The sequence below is a fragment of the Anolis carolinensis genome, unplaced genomic scaffold (genome assembly GCF_035594765.1).
Source record: "Anolis carolinensis isolate JA03-04 unplaced genomic scaffold, rAnoCar3.1.pri scaffold_11, whole genome shotgun sequence".
NCBI lineage: Eukaryota > Metazoa > Chordata > Lepidosauria > Squamata > Dactyloidae > Anolis > Anolis carolinensis.
This window is the reverse complement of record NW_026943822.1, coordinates 24,344,178-24,362,714: the sequence shown is the minus strand read 5'-3', so window position 1 is coordinate 24,362,714 and position 18,537 is coordinate 24,344,178. Positions and strand designations below refer to the sequence as shown.

The following is an 18,537-nucleotide window of genomic DNA, read 5'->3' as shown; positions in this document are numbered from 1 at the left end:
AAAATATCATGATGTCTTGAAAACATTGACTACAAAAATGCATTGGATAATCCAGGATGTTGGATAAGCGAGTGTTGGATAAGTGAGACTACTGTAGTAGTAAAGTATATAAACCCCACTTGCCTATTTTCCAACAGAAATCACAACCTCTGAGGATGCCGGTCATAAATGTGGGCGAAACGCCAGGAGGGAATGCTTCTGGAACATGGCCACACAGCTTTGAAAACTCACAGCAACCTAGTGATTCCGGCCATGGAAAGCCTTCGAGAACACAATGTTTTTGTATTTGAAAACCATTAAAATAACAGACAATGTTTGAGGTTGAAGGGCAAAATCTCATCTTCATAACATAATATTCTTTCCTCCCCAAATGTCTCTTTCTTCATCCTTCTGTCCCCCAATTAAGTAGAGCAGGAATTCCCATTTTTCTGAGCGTGGCGCTTTATTTACTGACCTGACTTTAGAGTTTCTGAAGCTGCCAGTCAAGGCTATTTTGAATGTTGCAATTGGTCACCTTGATTATCATCGAACTGCCTTGCAGCTCCAAAGCCTGGCTGCTTCCTGCCCGGGGGGGGGGGGGGAGCCTTAAAAACATATGGAGAGAAGGAGGACTAGAGGACCATAGGCACCTAATACACTGCTCAATGGAACAGGAAATGACCTTTTCAAACCAGGAACAGGAAAACAAAATTGCCTATTTGTTTGGGAAGGCAGCAAAGGCATCAAGCTTCCCTCTCTCTGCTTTTCCCCTTCGGCGCATGCGCCAACCTCAAGGCGGCCCGCTTGGGTCTCTCTACTGTTGCTGTTCCCCACTTGGCGCATGCGCACACGGATTGGAAGTCGGCGCTACCGTTGTCTCTATCGTCGCGCACCCCTCCGGCTTCCGCTTCCGGTTTGTTCGTCCTGAGGGGAAGAGGAGCAGAAAGGGAAGCGGCATTCTGGTCTGTGGGCTGCCCTCGTTGTCGCGCTTTTGAACCGGTTTGGAGGCGGGGAAGAAGAGCTGCCTCTCGCTTCAGGTAAAGGCGGGAAAGAGGCAGGCCTGGCAGCTGATAGGACTGGCTGTGAGGAACTCTGGGAGTTGGAGTCCAAAACACCGGGAGGGAAGGCCCAAGTTGACCCAAATAGATAGAGATATACAGTAGAGTCTCACTTATCCAACATAAACGGGCCGGCAGAACCTTGGATAGGCGAATATGTTGGATAATAAGGAGGGATCAAGGAAAAGCCTATTAAGCATCAAATTAGGTTATGGTTTTACAAATTCATGTTATACAACAAATTTGACAGAAAAAGTAGTTCAATACGCAGTAATGTTATGTTGTAATTACTGTATTTACAAATTTAGCACCAAAATATCACGATATACAGTAGAGTCTCACTTATCCAACATAAACGGGCCGGCAGAACGTTGGATAAGTGAATATGTTGGATAATAAGGAGAGATTAAGGAGAAGCCTATTAGACATCAAATTGGGTTATGATTTTACTAATTAAGCACCAAAACATAATGTTTAACAACAAATTTGCTAGAAAAAGTAGTTCAATAGGCAGTAATGCTACATAGTAATTACTGTATTTACGAATTTAGCACCAAAATACCACAATGTATTGAAAACATTGACTACAAAAATGCGTTGGATAATCCAGAACGTTGGATAAGCGAGTGCTGGATAAGTGAGACTCTACTGTATTGAAGACATTGACTTCAAAAATGCCTTGGATAATCCAGAACCTTGGATAAGTGAGACTCTACTGTAAATATATACTTACACACACAGGGGGCTTGCAACACACACACACACAATATATGTATATAGATAGATAGAGATATGTGTGTTTGTATATATTATATATATATGCAGTAGAGTCTCACTTATCCAACATAAACGGGCCAGCAGAACGTTGGATAAGCGAATATGTTGGATAATAAGGAGGGATTAAGGAAAAGCCTATTAAACATCAAATTACATTATGATTTTACAAATTAAGTACCAAAAACATCATGTTTTACAACAAATTTGACAGAAAAAGCAGTTCAATACACAGTAATGATATGTAGTAATTACTGTATTTACAAATTTAGCACCAATGTATTGAAAAGATTGACTACAATAACATTGACTACTAAAAGGCTGACTGCATTGGATAATCCAGAACATTGGATAAGTGAATGTTGGATAAGTGAGACTCTACTGTATATATATATAGAGAGAGAGAGAGGGAGAGAGATACCTGCACACACGAAGCATGCAAGACACACATACACATATATATATAGATATGTAGATGTACACACACACACACACGAGGCTTGTGACATGTATATATATATATACACACACACACAATATAATTTACAATAATATATAATAATATAATGTATATACATATAATATTGATAATATTATATTGTAATACAATATAATACTAATAATACAATATAATAATATTGATTATATATTAATAGATTACATGTAATATTACTAATAATATTACAATATATTGATATAGTACAACATAGTAATTTGATTCCAGTATTGTGCTATGCTAATAATATAATATTGTATGTAAATTTAATTTGTAAGCCGCTCTGAATCCCCTTTGGGATAAGAAGGGTGACATATATATAGCAAATAAATAAATAAATAATGGTCCATGAGATCATGAAGAGTCAGAAACAACTGAACAAATAGACAACAACATATGTACACACACGGGACTGACTCTGCTTAGTTTCCAAGTTCAGATGGGTTGTGGCATCTTTAAACTGTCTGCATTATATATTCTTTCATGTATTTGTAGCATATCTGTTGTAATGTTTGGCTAGGAGAATAAAACACGTCGTGACATTCTTCTCCCCCGATTACCTAGTTGGTCAACTCTTACATTTGGTTTCCTAGGTCTTCAGTGTGAATTCAGGCAGTTTTTTGGATGATTGTCAACGGATTTGTTTCTCTTCCGAGCCATGGCTTACCAGCTGTATAGAAACACCACTCTTGGGAACAGCCTTCAGGAAAGCCTGGATGAGCTCATACAGGTAAGAGACATTACCGGCTGTTAGGAATTGTGGGAGCTGAAGTCCAAAATAACCTGGAGGGCCAAAGTTTGCCCACACCTGCACTAACGCCATTAGTCTCCAAGGTGAAATGTCCCTTTTCTGAGTCAGACTAACATCAGGGTTGTGTCCCTTGTAGCAGTAGATTGCAAGTAGACGAGAGACAGGGCCTTCTCAGTGGTGGCTCCTCGGCTGTGGAACTCCCTCCCTAGTGACATCCGGCAGGCTCCATCCCTTTTGAGCTTTAGAAAGAAAGTGAAGACCTGGCTATGTGAGCAAGCGTTCAAAGAATAAGTTTTGTTGGCTTTGACTCGTGTGGACTAAGGTTTATGTGCAAGGTTTTTGTGGATGAATGGCTCAAGTATTTTGTATTGTTTTAAATCTGTATTTAACTGCTTATGTTTTTATTCTTTTGTATTGTTGTGTATTGGCATCGAATTCTGCCAGTTTTGTAAGCCGCCCTGAGTCCCTTCGGGTGAGAAGGGCAGGATAGAAATGACTGAAATAAATAAATAATAAATATACACCTGAAAATGTCATTTAAAGAAGACATTGTGATTTCTTTAGTCTTTTTTCTTAAGTGCAACTCATTCTCAGAGCTGAATGTGACTTATCCCCATTTACCTCCCCTTTCTTCCCTTTTACTTTCAGTCCCAGCAGATCACCCCCCAGCTTGCCCTCCAAGTCCTCCTTCAGTTCGACAAAGCTATCAATTCTGCATTGGCACAGCGGGTCAGAAACAGGGTCAATTTCAGGGTAAGGAAGGCGAATTTGTTCTCTGGTTCATTTCTCCTATTGATTTGCTGCTGTTTTATCCTTTGGCTACCACAGGGTGGCACTGTCCGAACTGTAGGCTGGCCGGGAGATGCTTTGGGGGCAAACACGTTAAGGACACATTTCCAGAGAGGAAGGAATTCCTGTTCCTATTTGCTGAGGCATCCTCTCTCTCCCTCTTACCCAAAGGGCTCTCTCAATACATACCGGTTTTGTGACAACGTCTGGACCTTCGTATTAAACGATGTCGAATTTCGAGAGGTCACCGAGCTGGTGAAAGTGGACAAGGTGAAAATCGTGGCCTGCGATGGGAAAAGTAAGTGGCAGACTTTGGTGTGTGAGCAAAAAGGATGCAGTTGCTGTTGGCCAGCATGGTGGCTTTGGTTTGGGGCAGGCTTTGGACACATCTCATTCTCTGTACCTTTTATCATCGTTCTGGCCCTTCTCTGAAGCAGCTCCAAGATTGTGTGGCATTGACTATAGCGGGACTGTTATTTCCCTTGACTTTTGGAAAGCTTCCTGTTGTTATTTTTTTTAATGAAGTAGCCAATGTAGAATATTGGTACAGTAGAGTCTTACTTATCCAACATTCACTTATCCAATGTTCTGTGTGGCATTGACTATAGCGGGACTGTTATTTCCCTTGGCCTTTGGAAAGCTTCCTGTTGTTATTTTTTTAATGAAGTAGCCAGTGTAGAATATTGGTACAGTAGAGTCTCACTTATCCAACATTCGCTTATCCAACATTCTGGATTATCCAACACATTTTGCCTCCCACCCCGATCCACAGCTGTTTCTCTAGGCAGCAAGGATTGAACTTTTTATGGATATAATTTCTAACAGTGTTGCCACTATAAGTTCATTTTATGCAATTCTATCTTTATTTGTAGTCAATTTGTTAGTATCCAATTTTTTTTAGTCAATGTTTTCAATATATTGAGATTTTTTGGTGCTAAATTTATAAATACAGTAATTACTACATAACGCTACCATGTATTGAACTGCTTTTTCTGCCGATTTGTTGTAAAACATGATGTTTTTGGTGCTTAATTTGTAAAGCCATAACGTAATTTAATAGGCTTTTCCTTAATCCCTCCTTATTATCCAACATTTTTGCTTATCCAACGTTCTGCTGGCCCTTTTATGTTGGATAAGTGAGACTCTACTGTATGTCTTTCTCACCCCACAACATGGCTTGGTCCTGGATTTCCAGGAAGGCTTCCAGTTCCCTTTCTTTGCAGGAGTTTTGCCCCTTTTCTCTTCCCTGTTCTACGTGTGTATGGCTTGCATCTCACTGTCTTTTCCCTGCAGGAGTGGGATTTGTTTCTCCGTCCTCCTCCTACCCTTCTGCCTAGCTAAAACTGACCAATTCCTTGCCTCTGCCTGCTTATTCTTTCTAGCCTCTCTCCCTTTGAAAGCCCACATCTTGGCAGAGGGATAAAAGTTGCAAAGTAAATACAGCTCAGTTGGCACAGTGCTGGCTCTGGCTTGTGTGGGATCTTGGGCAATGTTTGCCTAAGGAACACAAGGGGAGCATTATAGTGGCAGGTTTAGCCAATTGCCCTGGCGTTGGCTCTGAAGCCTTGCCATCCTGTCTTCTCCGGACAGAATCCAAAACCGTGAGACATGCAAGTCCCAAAAGGCTTGGAGTCATGGCAACGTATAGGTATTCTAGTCCAGTGATGGGCAAAATGTGGCTCACAGGATGATTTTGACCCTTTAACTCCACTCTACAATGAAGTAAGGAGCTCTCACACAGCCAGCACTCTATGAAACTGCCAAAACCACAAAATTATGACCTTAGACTCATAGAGTTGGAAGATATCGCATAGACCACCTAGTCCAACCCCATTCTGCCATGCAGAAAAAGCACAAAGTAACCCCAAGCAGATGGCCATCCAGCCTCTGTTTAAAAGCCTCCACTATCAGAAGCCACTGATGGAGAGTCTGGACCGTGTGCTTGCAAGATGGTCATGGGGGGACTTGGTTGAAGGCCTGACTCAGACCAAGATATGCTACATCCATGCGATTCCCCGCATCCCTGCTGTACATGGTGCTTTACCAGATGGGGGAAAAGTGTAAAGTTCTCTCTTTTTTAGGGCTGCAGCTTCCAGGCAGCTTGGATTCGCAGTCCAATGGTATCTGGAAGTTTGACATGATTCCCTGCCCTGTGTAAATATGAGTTCATTCATTTCAGTTTCTTTCAAGAAGGACTATGGGGGATTGTGGGAGCTGTGGTCCCAAAAAAAAAAAACAAGCTTCTATTTGACAGTCTTCCTGAGCTTTCAGTGCTGTTGTCTGAAATGATATTTGCAATGCCCTAAAAATATCCTTGGAGCCTCTGGTGGTGCAGTGTGTTAAAGCGCTGAGCTGCTGAACTTGCAGACCGAAAGGTCCCAGGTTCAAACCCGTGGAGCGGAGTGAGCGCCCGCTGTTAGCTCCACCTTCTGCCAACCTAGCAGTTCGAAAACATGCAAATGTGAGTAGATCAATAGGTACTGCTCTGGCGGAAAGGTAATGGCATTCCATGCAGTCATGCTGGCCACATGACCTTGGAGGTGTCTACGGACAACGCCGGCTCTTCGGCTTAGGAATGGAGATGAGCACCAACCCCCAGAGTCAGACATGACTGGACTTAACATCAGGAGAAACCTTTACTTTTACTAAAAATATCCTTAGACCTAACAGTCATTTCTTAGAATGAGTGGCCAGATATTTCTAACTGGTTCAGAAGGAAAACAAAGGCACGGGAAGTGCTGGTCCCTTTTCAATCCTCTCTTGATATTCACAGATGCACTGCTTTGGGACATGGAGGTTCTTCTAGGCCACTGTAGCCCCAGATGGGCCTCCTCCCCCTCCATAGGTTTCCTTGAACCTTCTTGTCAGCCATTGAAGATAAGATATCGAAGTCACATCTTGTGGCAAATGCGTAACTGGTTGCATTAAGTAGCCCGTTCTGTTTTCAAGCTTTCCTGAATCGGCTGCCCATCAGATAGCGCACCCGGAAACCTTTGAGAAGCCAGGCTTTCCCCACAACCTCCTGTTTCTTAGTCCTGAACAATCCTTGGGCGAACTTTGCCCAGGAAAGTCGTTCATGTGTAAATAGTTTCCATTCATAAAACGCGATGTTGGAATAACGGATGCAGACGGACAGGGCAATCTAGCATAAATGTGTGCACACGGAGGGAAAGTAAGACCAGGAAGATCTGAAGCTGCAACTGTAAACAAACACAGAAATGCACTATCATGACCAGGAGATGTGACCAGGATATGCAAAAAGGGCAAGTTTTCTAACTCCCCAGCGGTGCCTCCTAATGCCTTGTCCTCCCTGTTTGGTAGATACCGGTTCCAACGCTGCCGAGTGATGGGGGAGCCGAGCCTCCGCGCCAGCCTTGTTGCCCTTCTGGAAAACAGCGCTGCCAGAGACTGTGACGATCACTGTTTTTAAGTAAGCAAAGCATGAGGGATCCACGCCGGAACGCCTTGTGGGACTGCCTTGGCAAGAAGGCCTCTTGAGCCCTCTTTCTAGGGGCAAAGGATCTTGCTTCCTTTCAAGGAGGGAAAGAAAGAGAGAATGTGGGATGGGGTGGGAGTGGGACATAAGGACGGAACAAGCTCCGTTGCTCTGGGGGTCCATCCAGGCAACGTCAATAAACCTTATTTAAAACTTTTGAATGGGCATTAATTGATTAAGCAACTGGGGACGGAGGGGAGAGTATGTTGTATGTTGTGTGCGCTGACTCTTGACTCTGACTCACTTACTTGGCAAGTCACATCTTTCTATGCTGCAGCTAAAAAATCCAACGGGATTTTAACCTGCATAGATAGGAGTCTAGTGTCTAGATCCGGGGAAATCATGCTCCCCTTCTATTCTGCCTTGCTCAGACCACTTTACCTGTCATCACACTGTGTCCTATTCTGGGCACTGCAATGTAAAGGAGATGTTGACAAGCTGGAATGTGTCCAGAGGAGGGCAACTCAAATTATTAAGGACTAGCTGTAAGTTATATTTTTATTTATTATATTTTATTATTTTCTTGTATTATTTTTAGTTATTTTCTGTTATTATAGTATTTTATTGTATTAATTTTTAGTGTTTTTTATTATTTTTTATTGGGTTGCTAGGAGACCAAGTTGGAGGAGCTTAGCCTTCTAACTGGCAGCAATTGGATAAAAGCAATTATTCCTCTCTCTCTAATTAGGACTTTATTTTTCTTTTCTTTTTGTTATATCAACCTAGAGGCGTGGATGATGGGTTGTGTTGTCAAATTTCGAGGTTGGGGGGCCTGTAGTTTTGTTGTTTTGTGGGTCGCCGTGATACCATCACTCTTTTATATATATAGATCTGGAGAATAAACCCTGTGAGGAGCGGCTTAAAGAACTGGGCATGTTTAGCCTGCATAAGAGAAGGCTGGGGTTGGACTGGATGACCCACGAGGTCTCTTCCTAGGATTCTAAGATTTCTTTAGGGGTGGTGCCTCTGAAGCTGAGAGAGTGGGACATGCCCAAGCCTGCCCATTGGAGTTCTGAACCAAACACAAAGCACAAGGCCACCCTTATTGTTTCCAATACAAAGACTTACTAAAACTGGGCATAGCAAGCAGCTTCCTGGAAGATGTGTTCTCCGTTCTCACAGAATGCTGTTCCTTCTCAAGAGAGTGCAGTGAATGTGTCTCCATATGCACACATGACAGTCAGAGATCTGGAAGGGAATTTGAAACCAAGTCTGCCGTCTCCAAAACATCCAGAAAACGCAAAGCTGGTGTTCTGACATTCCTGAATCTGACCCCAACGGGGCCAGGGTGAGACGCTTGGATCTCATTTCTGCAGGAAGTGGCAGAAGTGAGCGAACCACATTCCGGTGTGTTTATATATTGAGATGGCCATCTCGGTCCCATTTCGTGCCTCAAGGAGCCTCAGCCACTCGTCTCGTGTTCTCTTTCTGCCGCACCCTGTAAGAGCCTATGAATGGGTGACCCATAAAAGAGAATGCGGTGCTCAAAGGGTCATCTCTGCCCATCCACACCCCCGAAAGCAATGTGCCTCTCCCAGTCCTTTGCAGGAGGGACTCTCAAGAGAAAGCTGCTTTGTGCTACTGCCACGTTCAACTAGCGTTAGGAGGCCCTGCTCTTGTGACGTGATCAAGGCTCTCGGAAAGATGCTGGGCTTTCCTTTTGGAGAATTTCAAAGCAGAGGTTAAGCAGTGGGGGTGGAAATTGTCCTTTTTGGGCTCCCACAAAAGGTGTAGGGGATTTATTCTTCAACACAGCATTCAATCTGAGCAGTCCGACACCATCACCATATAGCAGGGGTCCTCAAACTTTTTAAGTGGAGGGCCGATTCACAGTCCCTAGACTGTTGTGGGGCCGGACTATGATGAAATAGTCCAAAATTAAGATAGTTGTTGTGTGCCTTCAAGTCATTTCACACTTAGGTCAACCCCAAGTTTAAAGTTTAGGACAGAGGCCAGGTCAATGACCTTGGAGGGCCTTAGTTTGGGACCCCTGATCTAGACGATCTCCTAAGACCATAGGCAAGCAAAGAGACCTCCAAAAGCCATCTAGATGGTCTCAAAAGGCCATAGCTAAGCAAAGAGACCTTCAAAGACCATCTAGACGATCTCATAAGTAAGTAAAGAGACGTACAAAGACCAGGTAGATTTAGGTCAACCCTAAGTCTAAAGATTAGGACAGAGGCCAGGTCAATGACCTTGGAGGGCCTTAGTTTGGGAACCCCTGATCTAGACGATCTCATAAGACCATAGCTAAGCCAAGAGACCTCCAAAGACTATCTAGATAGTCTCATAAGACCATAGGTAAGGAAAGGGACCCTCAAAAGGCCATCTAGATGATCTCATCAGGCTGTCAGAAGACCATAAATAAGGAAAGGGACCCTCGAAGGACATCTAGACGGTCTCATAGGACCATAGGTAAGGAAAGTGACCTCCAAAAGCCATCTAGATGGTCTCATAAGGCTGTAGCTATGCAAAGAGACCTTCAAAGACCATCTAGATGATCTCATAAAACCATAGATAAGGAAAGGGACCCTCAAAGACCATCTAGATGATCTCATCAGGACATCAGAAGACCATAGATAAGGAAAGGGACCCTCAAAAACCATCTAGATGGTCTCATAAGATCATAGGTAAGGGAAGGGACCATCAAAGACCATCTAGATGATCTCATCAGGACATCAGAAGTCCATAAATAAGGAAAGGAAGGAAATCTAGATGTTCTCATAGGACCATTGGTAAGGAAAGGGCCCCCCAAAGACCATAGGCCTTATTTTGGGGACCCCTGCCATATAGAATCATAGAAAGTTGGAAGAGACCCCATGGGCCATCTGGTCCTACCCCCTGCCATGCAGGAAAAGCACAATTAAAGTATCCCTGACAGATGGCCATCCAGCCACTGTTTAAAAGCCTCCAAGGAAGGAGCTGTCACTAGACTTTGAGGCAGGGAGTTCCACTGTTGAACAGCTCATACGGTCAGGAAGTTCTTCCTCATGTTGAGGTGGAATCTCAGGTAGAAATGGAGATGAGCGCCAATGTGGCTCCGCTGAGTTGGCTCCGAGCTTGGCCTTTGTGTGAGTTTACCTTTTGACGGCGTGCGGCAATCTTGTTCTCTCCCGTTTCCTCCTTTGATAACCAGCCACAGGAATTCCAGTTCACAGGGAACTCTTCCCGGCCTTTCTGCGCCTTGCAAACAGTATCATCTACGGCAAACATTGACTCTGGAGATTAAACGATTATTTGGGCACCGTGTTTCCAACTTTCTTCCTTCCTCTTTGACTCACTTGGGCGCCGATGTCGCAACCGAGGCGGATGGAAAGTCTTGCGACAGGGAAGTCTTGCCTTGAAATTCGCCCTGGAAAATTTCCCCGTTTCCTTTTCCTTGTGTCTGTTTTTACGTATTCCCAGGGGTGATTTGAGAAAAAAGGATATTGTTCCTGGAGATTTCTGGAAGAGCCGGTTTCTTATTTTGCCACATTGAGGCGCAAACTACATTGGTTTACGTCAGGCATGGGCCAACTTGGGCCCTCCCTCCAGGTGTTTTGGACTTCAACTCCCACAATTCCCAACAGCCGGTAGGCTGTTGGGAATTGTGGGAGTTGAAGTCCAAAACACCTGGAGGGAGGGCCCAAGTTGGCCCATGCCTGCTCTACATATTTCTTGGATTACTTTCCTGGTTGGGTTCCCATCTTGAATATCCTTCTGAAGTGGTCTAGTTAACACCTTCCAAACTGAGGATGCCTCCAGGCAACAAAGGCCAGGCTACCTCTATGCCAATACCCTCATTGCTTGACGGCAAACTTCATGGCTACTCAATGCTATGCAAGATTGCTCATTGCAATGTTCATACTTGCTTCAAACAGATAGGAGTTCTTTCTCTCACCCTGGACATTATTCCACAGAGGGTGCCTCCAGGCAACAAAAGACAGACTATATGCAGATACCCTCAGTGATTGACTTTGCAAACTTCATAGCTACTCAATGCTATTCAAGATTGCTCGTTGCAACGTTCACACTTGCTTCAAACAGACAAGGATTCTTTCTCCCACCCTGGACATAATTCCACAGAGGGTGCCTCCAGGCAACAAAGGCCAGACTACTTCTATGCAGATACCCTCACTGATTAACAATGCAAACTTCATAGCTACTCAATGCTATTCAAACTCGCTGATTGCAATGTTCACACTTGACTTTGCAAACTTCATAGCTACTCAATGCTATTCAAGATTGCTCGTTGCAACGTTCACACTTGCTTCAAACAGACAAGGGTTCTTACTTCCACCCTAGACATTATTCCACAGAGGATGCCTCCAGGTAACAAGAGACAGACTAACTCTATGCAGATACCCTCACTGATTGACAATGCAAACTTCATAGCTACTCAGTGCTATTCAAGATTGATGATGGATTGCTTTGATACCTCGAATCGTGGTATGAATCATGCCGTAGATGGATCCTCCTTTCTCACCCCTTCTAAGCAGGGAGTTGCCTCTTCGTGTCACGTCAGAAAGCATGTTCATGTCAAAAGAAAGGGTGGACATGGCTTTCAAAACAAGGCAGAAAATGCGCATTGTTAAATGCAATTAAAGGGCGAGTAGGTTGGCTCTCCGATTTGTTGGTTGAGTAGTTTTTAAGCCAGTTTTTCTTGACAAATGGACGGAAGGCACGGGAACAAGAGAGGGAGGATGCATGCCCATCTCATTGAACCTAAACATGTTCAAAACCCAAAAACCTGGTTCTTTACAAATGCTTGGAGCTTTGTTGAAACACTCGTGGTTAGTTTTCATATTTGCTAAGTCTCTATTCTACGCGGTAGGATTTTTGTGGTCTGGAGACATGTTTGCCGACAAGACGGCGCGTAAGAAGCACAAGGACCTCCCGGATTTGTTTGCTGGCTTCTTAAAATATCATGTTGTCAAAGGCTAGAATCACTGGATTGCTGTGAGTTTTTCCAGCTGTCTGGCCATGTTCCAGAAGCATTCTCTCCTGACGTTTCACCCTATATCTATGCCAGGCATCCTCAGAGGTTGTGAGGTCTGGAAACGAGGCAAGTGGGTGTTTTTATATATATATATATATATATATATATATATATATATATATATATATATACACACACACACACACACACACACACACACACACACACACACACACATACATACACACACACACACATACATACACACACACACACACACATATACATACCTGTGGAATGATGTCCACTGTGGCATAAATTCTTGTCTGTTGGAAGCAAGTGTGAATGTTGCCATTAACCACCTTGATTAGCATTTAGTAGCCTTGCTGCTTCAAAGCCTGGTTGCTTCCTCCCTGGGGGGAATCCTTTGCTGGGAGGTGTTAGCTGGCCCTGATTGTTTCTTGTCTGGAATTCCCCTGTTTTCTGGGTGTTGTTCTTGATAGAGATACATTTCAGAGGCATGAATCCATTATTGGGAATCAAGGTGGCATGGTCCCAATTTTTTTTGTAAACTGCCTTGAGTCTCCTTCGGGAGAGATAAAGCGGGGTATAAATAAACACAATAATAATAATAATAAAATAATAATAATAATAATCCAAAGATACATCACACAGTCCTAGACACTTGGGAAGTGTTCGACTTGTGATTTTGTGATATGAAATCCAGCATATCTATCTTGTTTGCTGTGTCATACAATATAATAATAATAATAATAATAATAATAATAATAATAATAATAATAATAATAATAATACATCACACAGTCCCAAACACTTGGGAAGTGTTCGACTTGTGATTTTGTGATACGAAATCCAGCATATCTACCTTGTTTGCTGTGTCATACAATATAATAATAATAATAATAATAATAATAATAATAATAATAATAATAATAATAATAAAATACATCACACAGTCCTAGACACTTGGGAAGTGTTCGACTTGTGATTTTGTGATACGAAATCCAGCATATCTATCTTGTTTGCTGTGTCATAACAATAATAATAATAATAATAATAATAATAATACATCACACAGTCCTAGACACTTGGGAAGTGTTCGACTTGTGATTTTGTGATACGAAATCCAGCATATCTGTCTTGTTTTCTGTGTCATACAATGTCGTTGTGTCAGTAATAATAATAATAATAATGCATTAAATGCCTCGTATTATTTTACCATTCTACTTGTATGTTGGAGGCAAGTGTGAAGGTTGCAATTGGCCACCTTGATTAACATTGAATAGCCTTGCAGCTTCAAAGCCTGGCTGCTTCCTGTTTTTCTGTTATTTCTATTGTCCTCACATAGTTTTGTCAGCAATTCACATAACATTATTTCAAGATTTCTAAATGCAAATTGCAGGATTCCATAGGACGGGACCGTTGCAATTAAAGTGTGCTATAATTAAATAATGCAATGATAGTGAGGTGTGAATATACTCCAGGAAATAGAAGGTTATCTGACTGATGCATCAGCAATTCTTTAGTGTTCTGTCCATATCTCTCTCTCTCTCTCTCTCTCGTTCTCATTCCCCACTTTTTTGTCTTTTGCCCCCATTTGATGCCACGTGGGTTTATGATATGGGAAAGGCCTTCCTGGAAGGTGTGACGCACCTGGACGGCCGTTTATGACCCACCTGCATGGATGACGACAGTGAACTCCAGTAATCAAAAGCAAGGTGTTGTTGTTTGTTTTATTCCGAGATGTTCCCAATAAGAGCTTATGTACACATCTACACATATTTACAAAGTCTATAAATAAGAAACAGGTTGGTTGATCACAAGGAAATTGGCAGTATAAAAAAATTTTTGAAACTTTTTTGCCACTTAAGTGATGAAGAGAGCGGGGTAATATTACAGTAGAGTCTCACTTATCCAAGCCTCGCTTATCCAAGCCTCTGGATAATCCAAGCCATTTTTGTAGTCAATGTTTTCAATATATTATAATATTTTGGTGCTAAATTCATAAATACAGTAATTAAAACACAACATTACTGCATATTGAACTACTTTTTCTGTCAAATTTGTTGTGTCACATGATGTTTTGGCTCTTAATTTGTAAAATCATAACCTAATTTGATGTTTAATAGGCTTTTCCTTAATCCCTCCTTATTATCCAAGATATTTGCTTATCCAAGCTTCTGCCAGCCCGTTTAGCTTGGATAAGTGAGACTCTACTGTACATCCCAAAGCTTGTTGGGCTCACAAGAGGAAGAGAAGCAATGTTGACTTATGATATTTTCACCACCATGATTTATAGGAGTTTTAGGGACTGGGATGTATAGTTCTCCTGCAATCTAAAAGCACTCTGAACTCCACCAACGATGGACCTGGAACTAACTTGGCACACTGAATCCCCATGACAAGGAAAAAAAAATACTGGAGGTCTTTGGAGGGATTTATGGGAGTTGTAGTTCACCTACATCCAGAACACACTACGAACCCAAACAATGATGAATCTGGACCAAACTTGGCATGCATACCTAATATATATGCCCAAATTAGAATACTGGTGGGTTCTGGTGAGAATTGGCCCGGACAATTGGAGTTTTAGGTACTGGGATTTGTAGTTCACCTGCAATCAGTGAGCACCCTGAACTCCGCTAACGATGAAATTGCACCAAACCTGGCACACAGAACCCCCATGACTGGCAAAACATACCGCAGGACTTTGGGGAAAATTCATCTTGATTTGTGGGAGTTGTAGTTCACCTACTGCCAGAACCTAAACACAAATGTATCTGGACTCAATTTGGCACACATCCTTGATATGCCAAAATTTGGTTATTGGAGAAGTTTGAAGGGAACTGGCCTTCCTTTTTGGGAGTTGTAGTTCACCCATAACCAGGGAAACTGTGACCTCCACCGATGATGGACCTGGACCAAACTTGGCACATAGAATCCATATGACTGACTCAACCTACTGGAGGGGTTTGAGGGGACTCACTCACATAGTGGGAGTTGTAGTTCACCCTAGAGCCAGAGAGCACACTCAACCCCACCCATGATGCAGCCAGAACAAACTTGCCCAACATCACAAACGTAAAGTACTGATGAAATTTCTGGGGGTTAACTTGGAATAAAGTGAGTTGTAGTTCTCCCACAACCTTATGCATTTTGTACAATTAAAACACTGACTTTTTCAAATAACTCAACCCAAGCTAGTAATAAATACAATCTACACCCAAGCCATACAATGCATCCTCATTTCTCCTACAGAAAAATGAATTGTATGAAAGCAAACAGACCGTAGCAACCAACAAAATGCTGAGTTCTTTCCATACATACCTTCATTTGCTATATAAAACAAACAGACACATTTGAAAAGCCAACCATCTGTGACTTCAATGTACATTTTCTCTGCGGGCAAGAAACCAGCGTCAGCCGGGAGAGTGACTAAGAGACCTAGCCTTCAGCATCAGTTTGAATGAAACTAAGTTGAACTTAATCCTTAGTCACTTTCCTCCACCCATGCGCTTTGCCCCGGGCACAGTATGTGTCCATTGTGCACCTCTTGCAACATCCTCAGGTAGGTGTTTCTGATCATAATTCACAGATCGTTGCCTTTTTCAGTGTTTCCAAAATTCAAAGAGTTTGGAACGGGTGCAATATAAGAAACTGCATAAGGAATTTCAACCGGGAGAGATGTATGGTACTACTCTTAGGCAATGAAATACACAGATATGGGCTCAAACGGGATCTTAGGAGTCTTAGCAGACCACAAGCTGAACATGAGCTAGGAGCGTGATGCAACGTGGTTCCAAGCTGCATCCATCGGAGTCTCGATCGAGGGAAGTCATCCTCCCAATCTCTTCTGCTTTGGTCAGACGTCCTCATCTTGAAGAACCCTGTGTCCAGTTCTGGCCGAAGCAATTCAAGAAGGAGATGGAAAGGTTTGAAGGTGTCCAGAGAAGAGTCACTAAAAATGGTCAAAGGTTTGGATGCTATGAGTCCCCCTGAAGAGTGCTAGGAAGCTTCAGCTTGGAGAAGAGAAGGTTGAGAGGAGACCTTGAAAGGAGGTCCCATTGAGGAAGAAGACTGAGATACAATGGAGCCATGGATTCAAACATCAGAAAAACATGAAGAACAACATCCTGATCATAAGAGATTTTCCAGCAGTGGAAGATGCCACCTTAGAGTCCATCAGAGTCTTCTTCTCTGGAGGTTTTGAAGCAGAGACTGTCGGGAAGGCTTAGACTGGATATTCCTCCATGACGGAACAGGGTTGGATTGGATGGCCCCGGTGGTTCTAGGATTCGATCAGAGTGTTCTTCCATGTATGGATTTGTAACGCAGGTATTCTTCCAAGCATTCAATGACGGAATTGTCAACTTGGGAGTCAAATTTGTTGGCAAAGAGATGGTGCTGGTTGAGCATCCAGTGGAGATCACCCGCCCCATAGGTACATACGGCCCGCCTGTGGACCCCCGTGCAAGGCGGGTACGGGGCCCCCTTGGTGACGTCCCCCTCGGTGTAGGACCACTTCACCAGCCTCGCGATGGCGTTCATGTCCGTCAGGTCAAACTTGCTGTTGAAGGGGACCCCGCCTGGCACCCCCGGCATGCGATGCAGCGTGGCCCAGATGTGCTCGTCGGGACTGTAGGTGTCTTTGGACCACTCGATGAACCGCTTCACCATCGGGTCTTGGAAGAGATGCTGGACGAAGCCCCGGCTGAGCACCACGTAGGCGTTCCCTGTGAACATGGGAGAACTTTGCGGAGGAGGGCTCTTCTCCGTCTGGGTCCGGACCACGGAGTCGGTCACTTCGTGGTGATACTTCCAGCGGCCCGCTTTGTACTCCGAGGGCTTCTCCGCCTCCATGTTGTTCCTCCCGTTCAGCACCTTCAGGGATTGGACGATCTCCGCGTTGGTCTTGATGGGCAGGTCGGTCCCGCAGGTGTTGAGGAGGTAGCGCCACTTGACCGGGCTTCGGAGAAGGTCCTCCATGCAGTTCAGGTCGGCTTGGACCCTGTTCCAGGAGGCATACACCACCCGCTCCTGCTTGGAGGCCAGGAAGACGTTCCCAAAGCAGGACACGATCCTCCGAACCGCTTCTTGCAAAGGTTGCGGAGACTTGGCGTCTACATGGACGCAGTAGACGTTCTGCGGGGCGTAGATGGCCCTCAACAGCCGCTCAAACATCTCCACCTTGTCGTGGAGCACGATGGAGTACGCGATGGGGAACTCTTCCTCCTCTTTGCTCAGCGGGAACTCCATATATTTCCTGCTGGATCGGAAAAGCTCACAGTCCTTGGTCATGTTGAGGTAGTGGGCTTCCTCCAAGTGGACCACGTTGGCGTTCCGTTGCAGCCGGCTCAGCAGAGCATCACGGATGGCATCGGGGTCTCCACGGACGAGCTGAGAACAGCTGACGTTTCCCTGGCGGGGCAGGCGGATAGACTCATAGAGTTGGTCCTTGCAGTACTGGCTCCTCTTGTCAGTGCTGTCCTGGCCCAGGTCTTTGAATTCGCACTCCGAGCTGGAGTATTTCAGCACCCCGACGGCACAGAGCATCAGGCCGCCCACCACCAGCAAGCGCGAGACCTGGCCAGAGAGCCTCCTTTCGGAGAAAAACATCTTACGGATGGAGGAGCTTGGAGAGGTCTCTTCTGATGGATGTAGCACCTTGGAGAAGCAGGTTCTTCAGCCTCTTCTTATAGTCTTAGTCCCTTGGAGAAGCAGATTCTTAGGTCTTCTCTTATATTCTTAGTCTCTTGGAGAAGCAGATTCTTAGGTCTCTTTTTATATTCTTATTCCGTTGGAGAAGCAGATTCTTCAGCCTCTTCTTATAGTCTCAGTCCCTTGGAGAAGCAGATTCTTAGGTCTCTCCTTATATTCTTAGTCCCTTGGAGAAGCAGATTCTTACAGACTTTGTACCTGGGAGAAGCAGATTCTTCAGCCTCTTCTTATATTCTTATTCCCTTGGAGAAGCAGATTCTTAGGTCTTCTCTTACAGACTTTGTACCTTGGAGAAGCAGATTCTTAGGTCTTCTCTGATAGACTTCATACTTTGGAGAAGCAGGGTCCTAGGTCTCTTCCAGCCGCCGCGGGTGTTCTCTAGCGGTCCCTGGCTCTGTTCCTCCTCATATCTCTACCTCATGCGAGTGTAACCTGAGAGCGCTGAGAGATTGACAGGTGCAGTCTGGGCAGGGAGTGGCCAGAGAGACAGACCTGGGAGGTGGTGTTGCAACCACCCATAGCAAAGGGGCAAACAAA

General features: G+C 44.0%; 2 protein-coding genes across 2 annotated transcripts; one reads left to right on the top strand and one right to left on the bottom strand.

Moving 5' to 3' along the window:
* Positions 1 to 860: 860 nt before the first annotated feature.
* Positions 861 to 7,500, top strand: gtf2a2 (general transcription factor IIA subunit 2). Its single transcript, XM_062962960.1, has 5 exons — positions 861 to 1,016; positions 2,901 to 3,037; positions 3,707 to 3,811; positions 4,019 to 4,145; positions 7,169 to 7,500. Exons 2-5 carry the CDS (start codon positions 2,966 to 2,968, stop codon positions 7,192 to 7,194), a joined length of 330 nt encoding a protein of 109 aa, XP_062819030.1. The 5' UTR covers positions 861 to 1,016; positions 2,901 to 2,965; the 3' UTR covers positions 7,195 to 7,500.
* Positions 7,501 to 15,318: 7,818 nt separating this feature from the next.
* On the bottom strand, positions 15,319 to 18,137 carry gcnt3 (glucosaminyl (N-acetyl) transferase 3, mucin type). Its single transcript, XM_003226932.4, has one exon. It carries the CDS (start codon positions 17,896 to 17,898, stop codon positions 16,582 to 16,584), a length of 1,317 nt encoding a protein of 438 aa, XP_003226980.1. The 5' UTR covers positions 17,899 to 18,137; the 3' UTR covers positions 15,319 to 16,581.
* Positions 18,138 to 18,537: the final 400 nt, after the last annotated feature.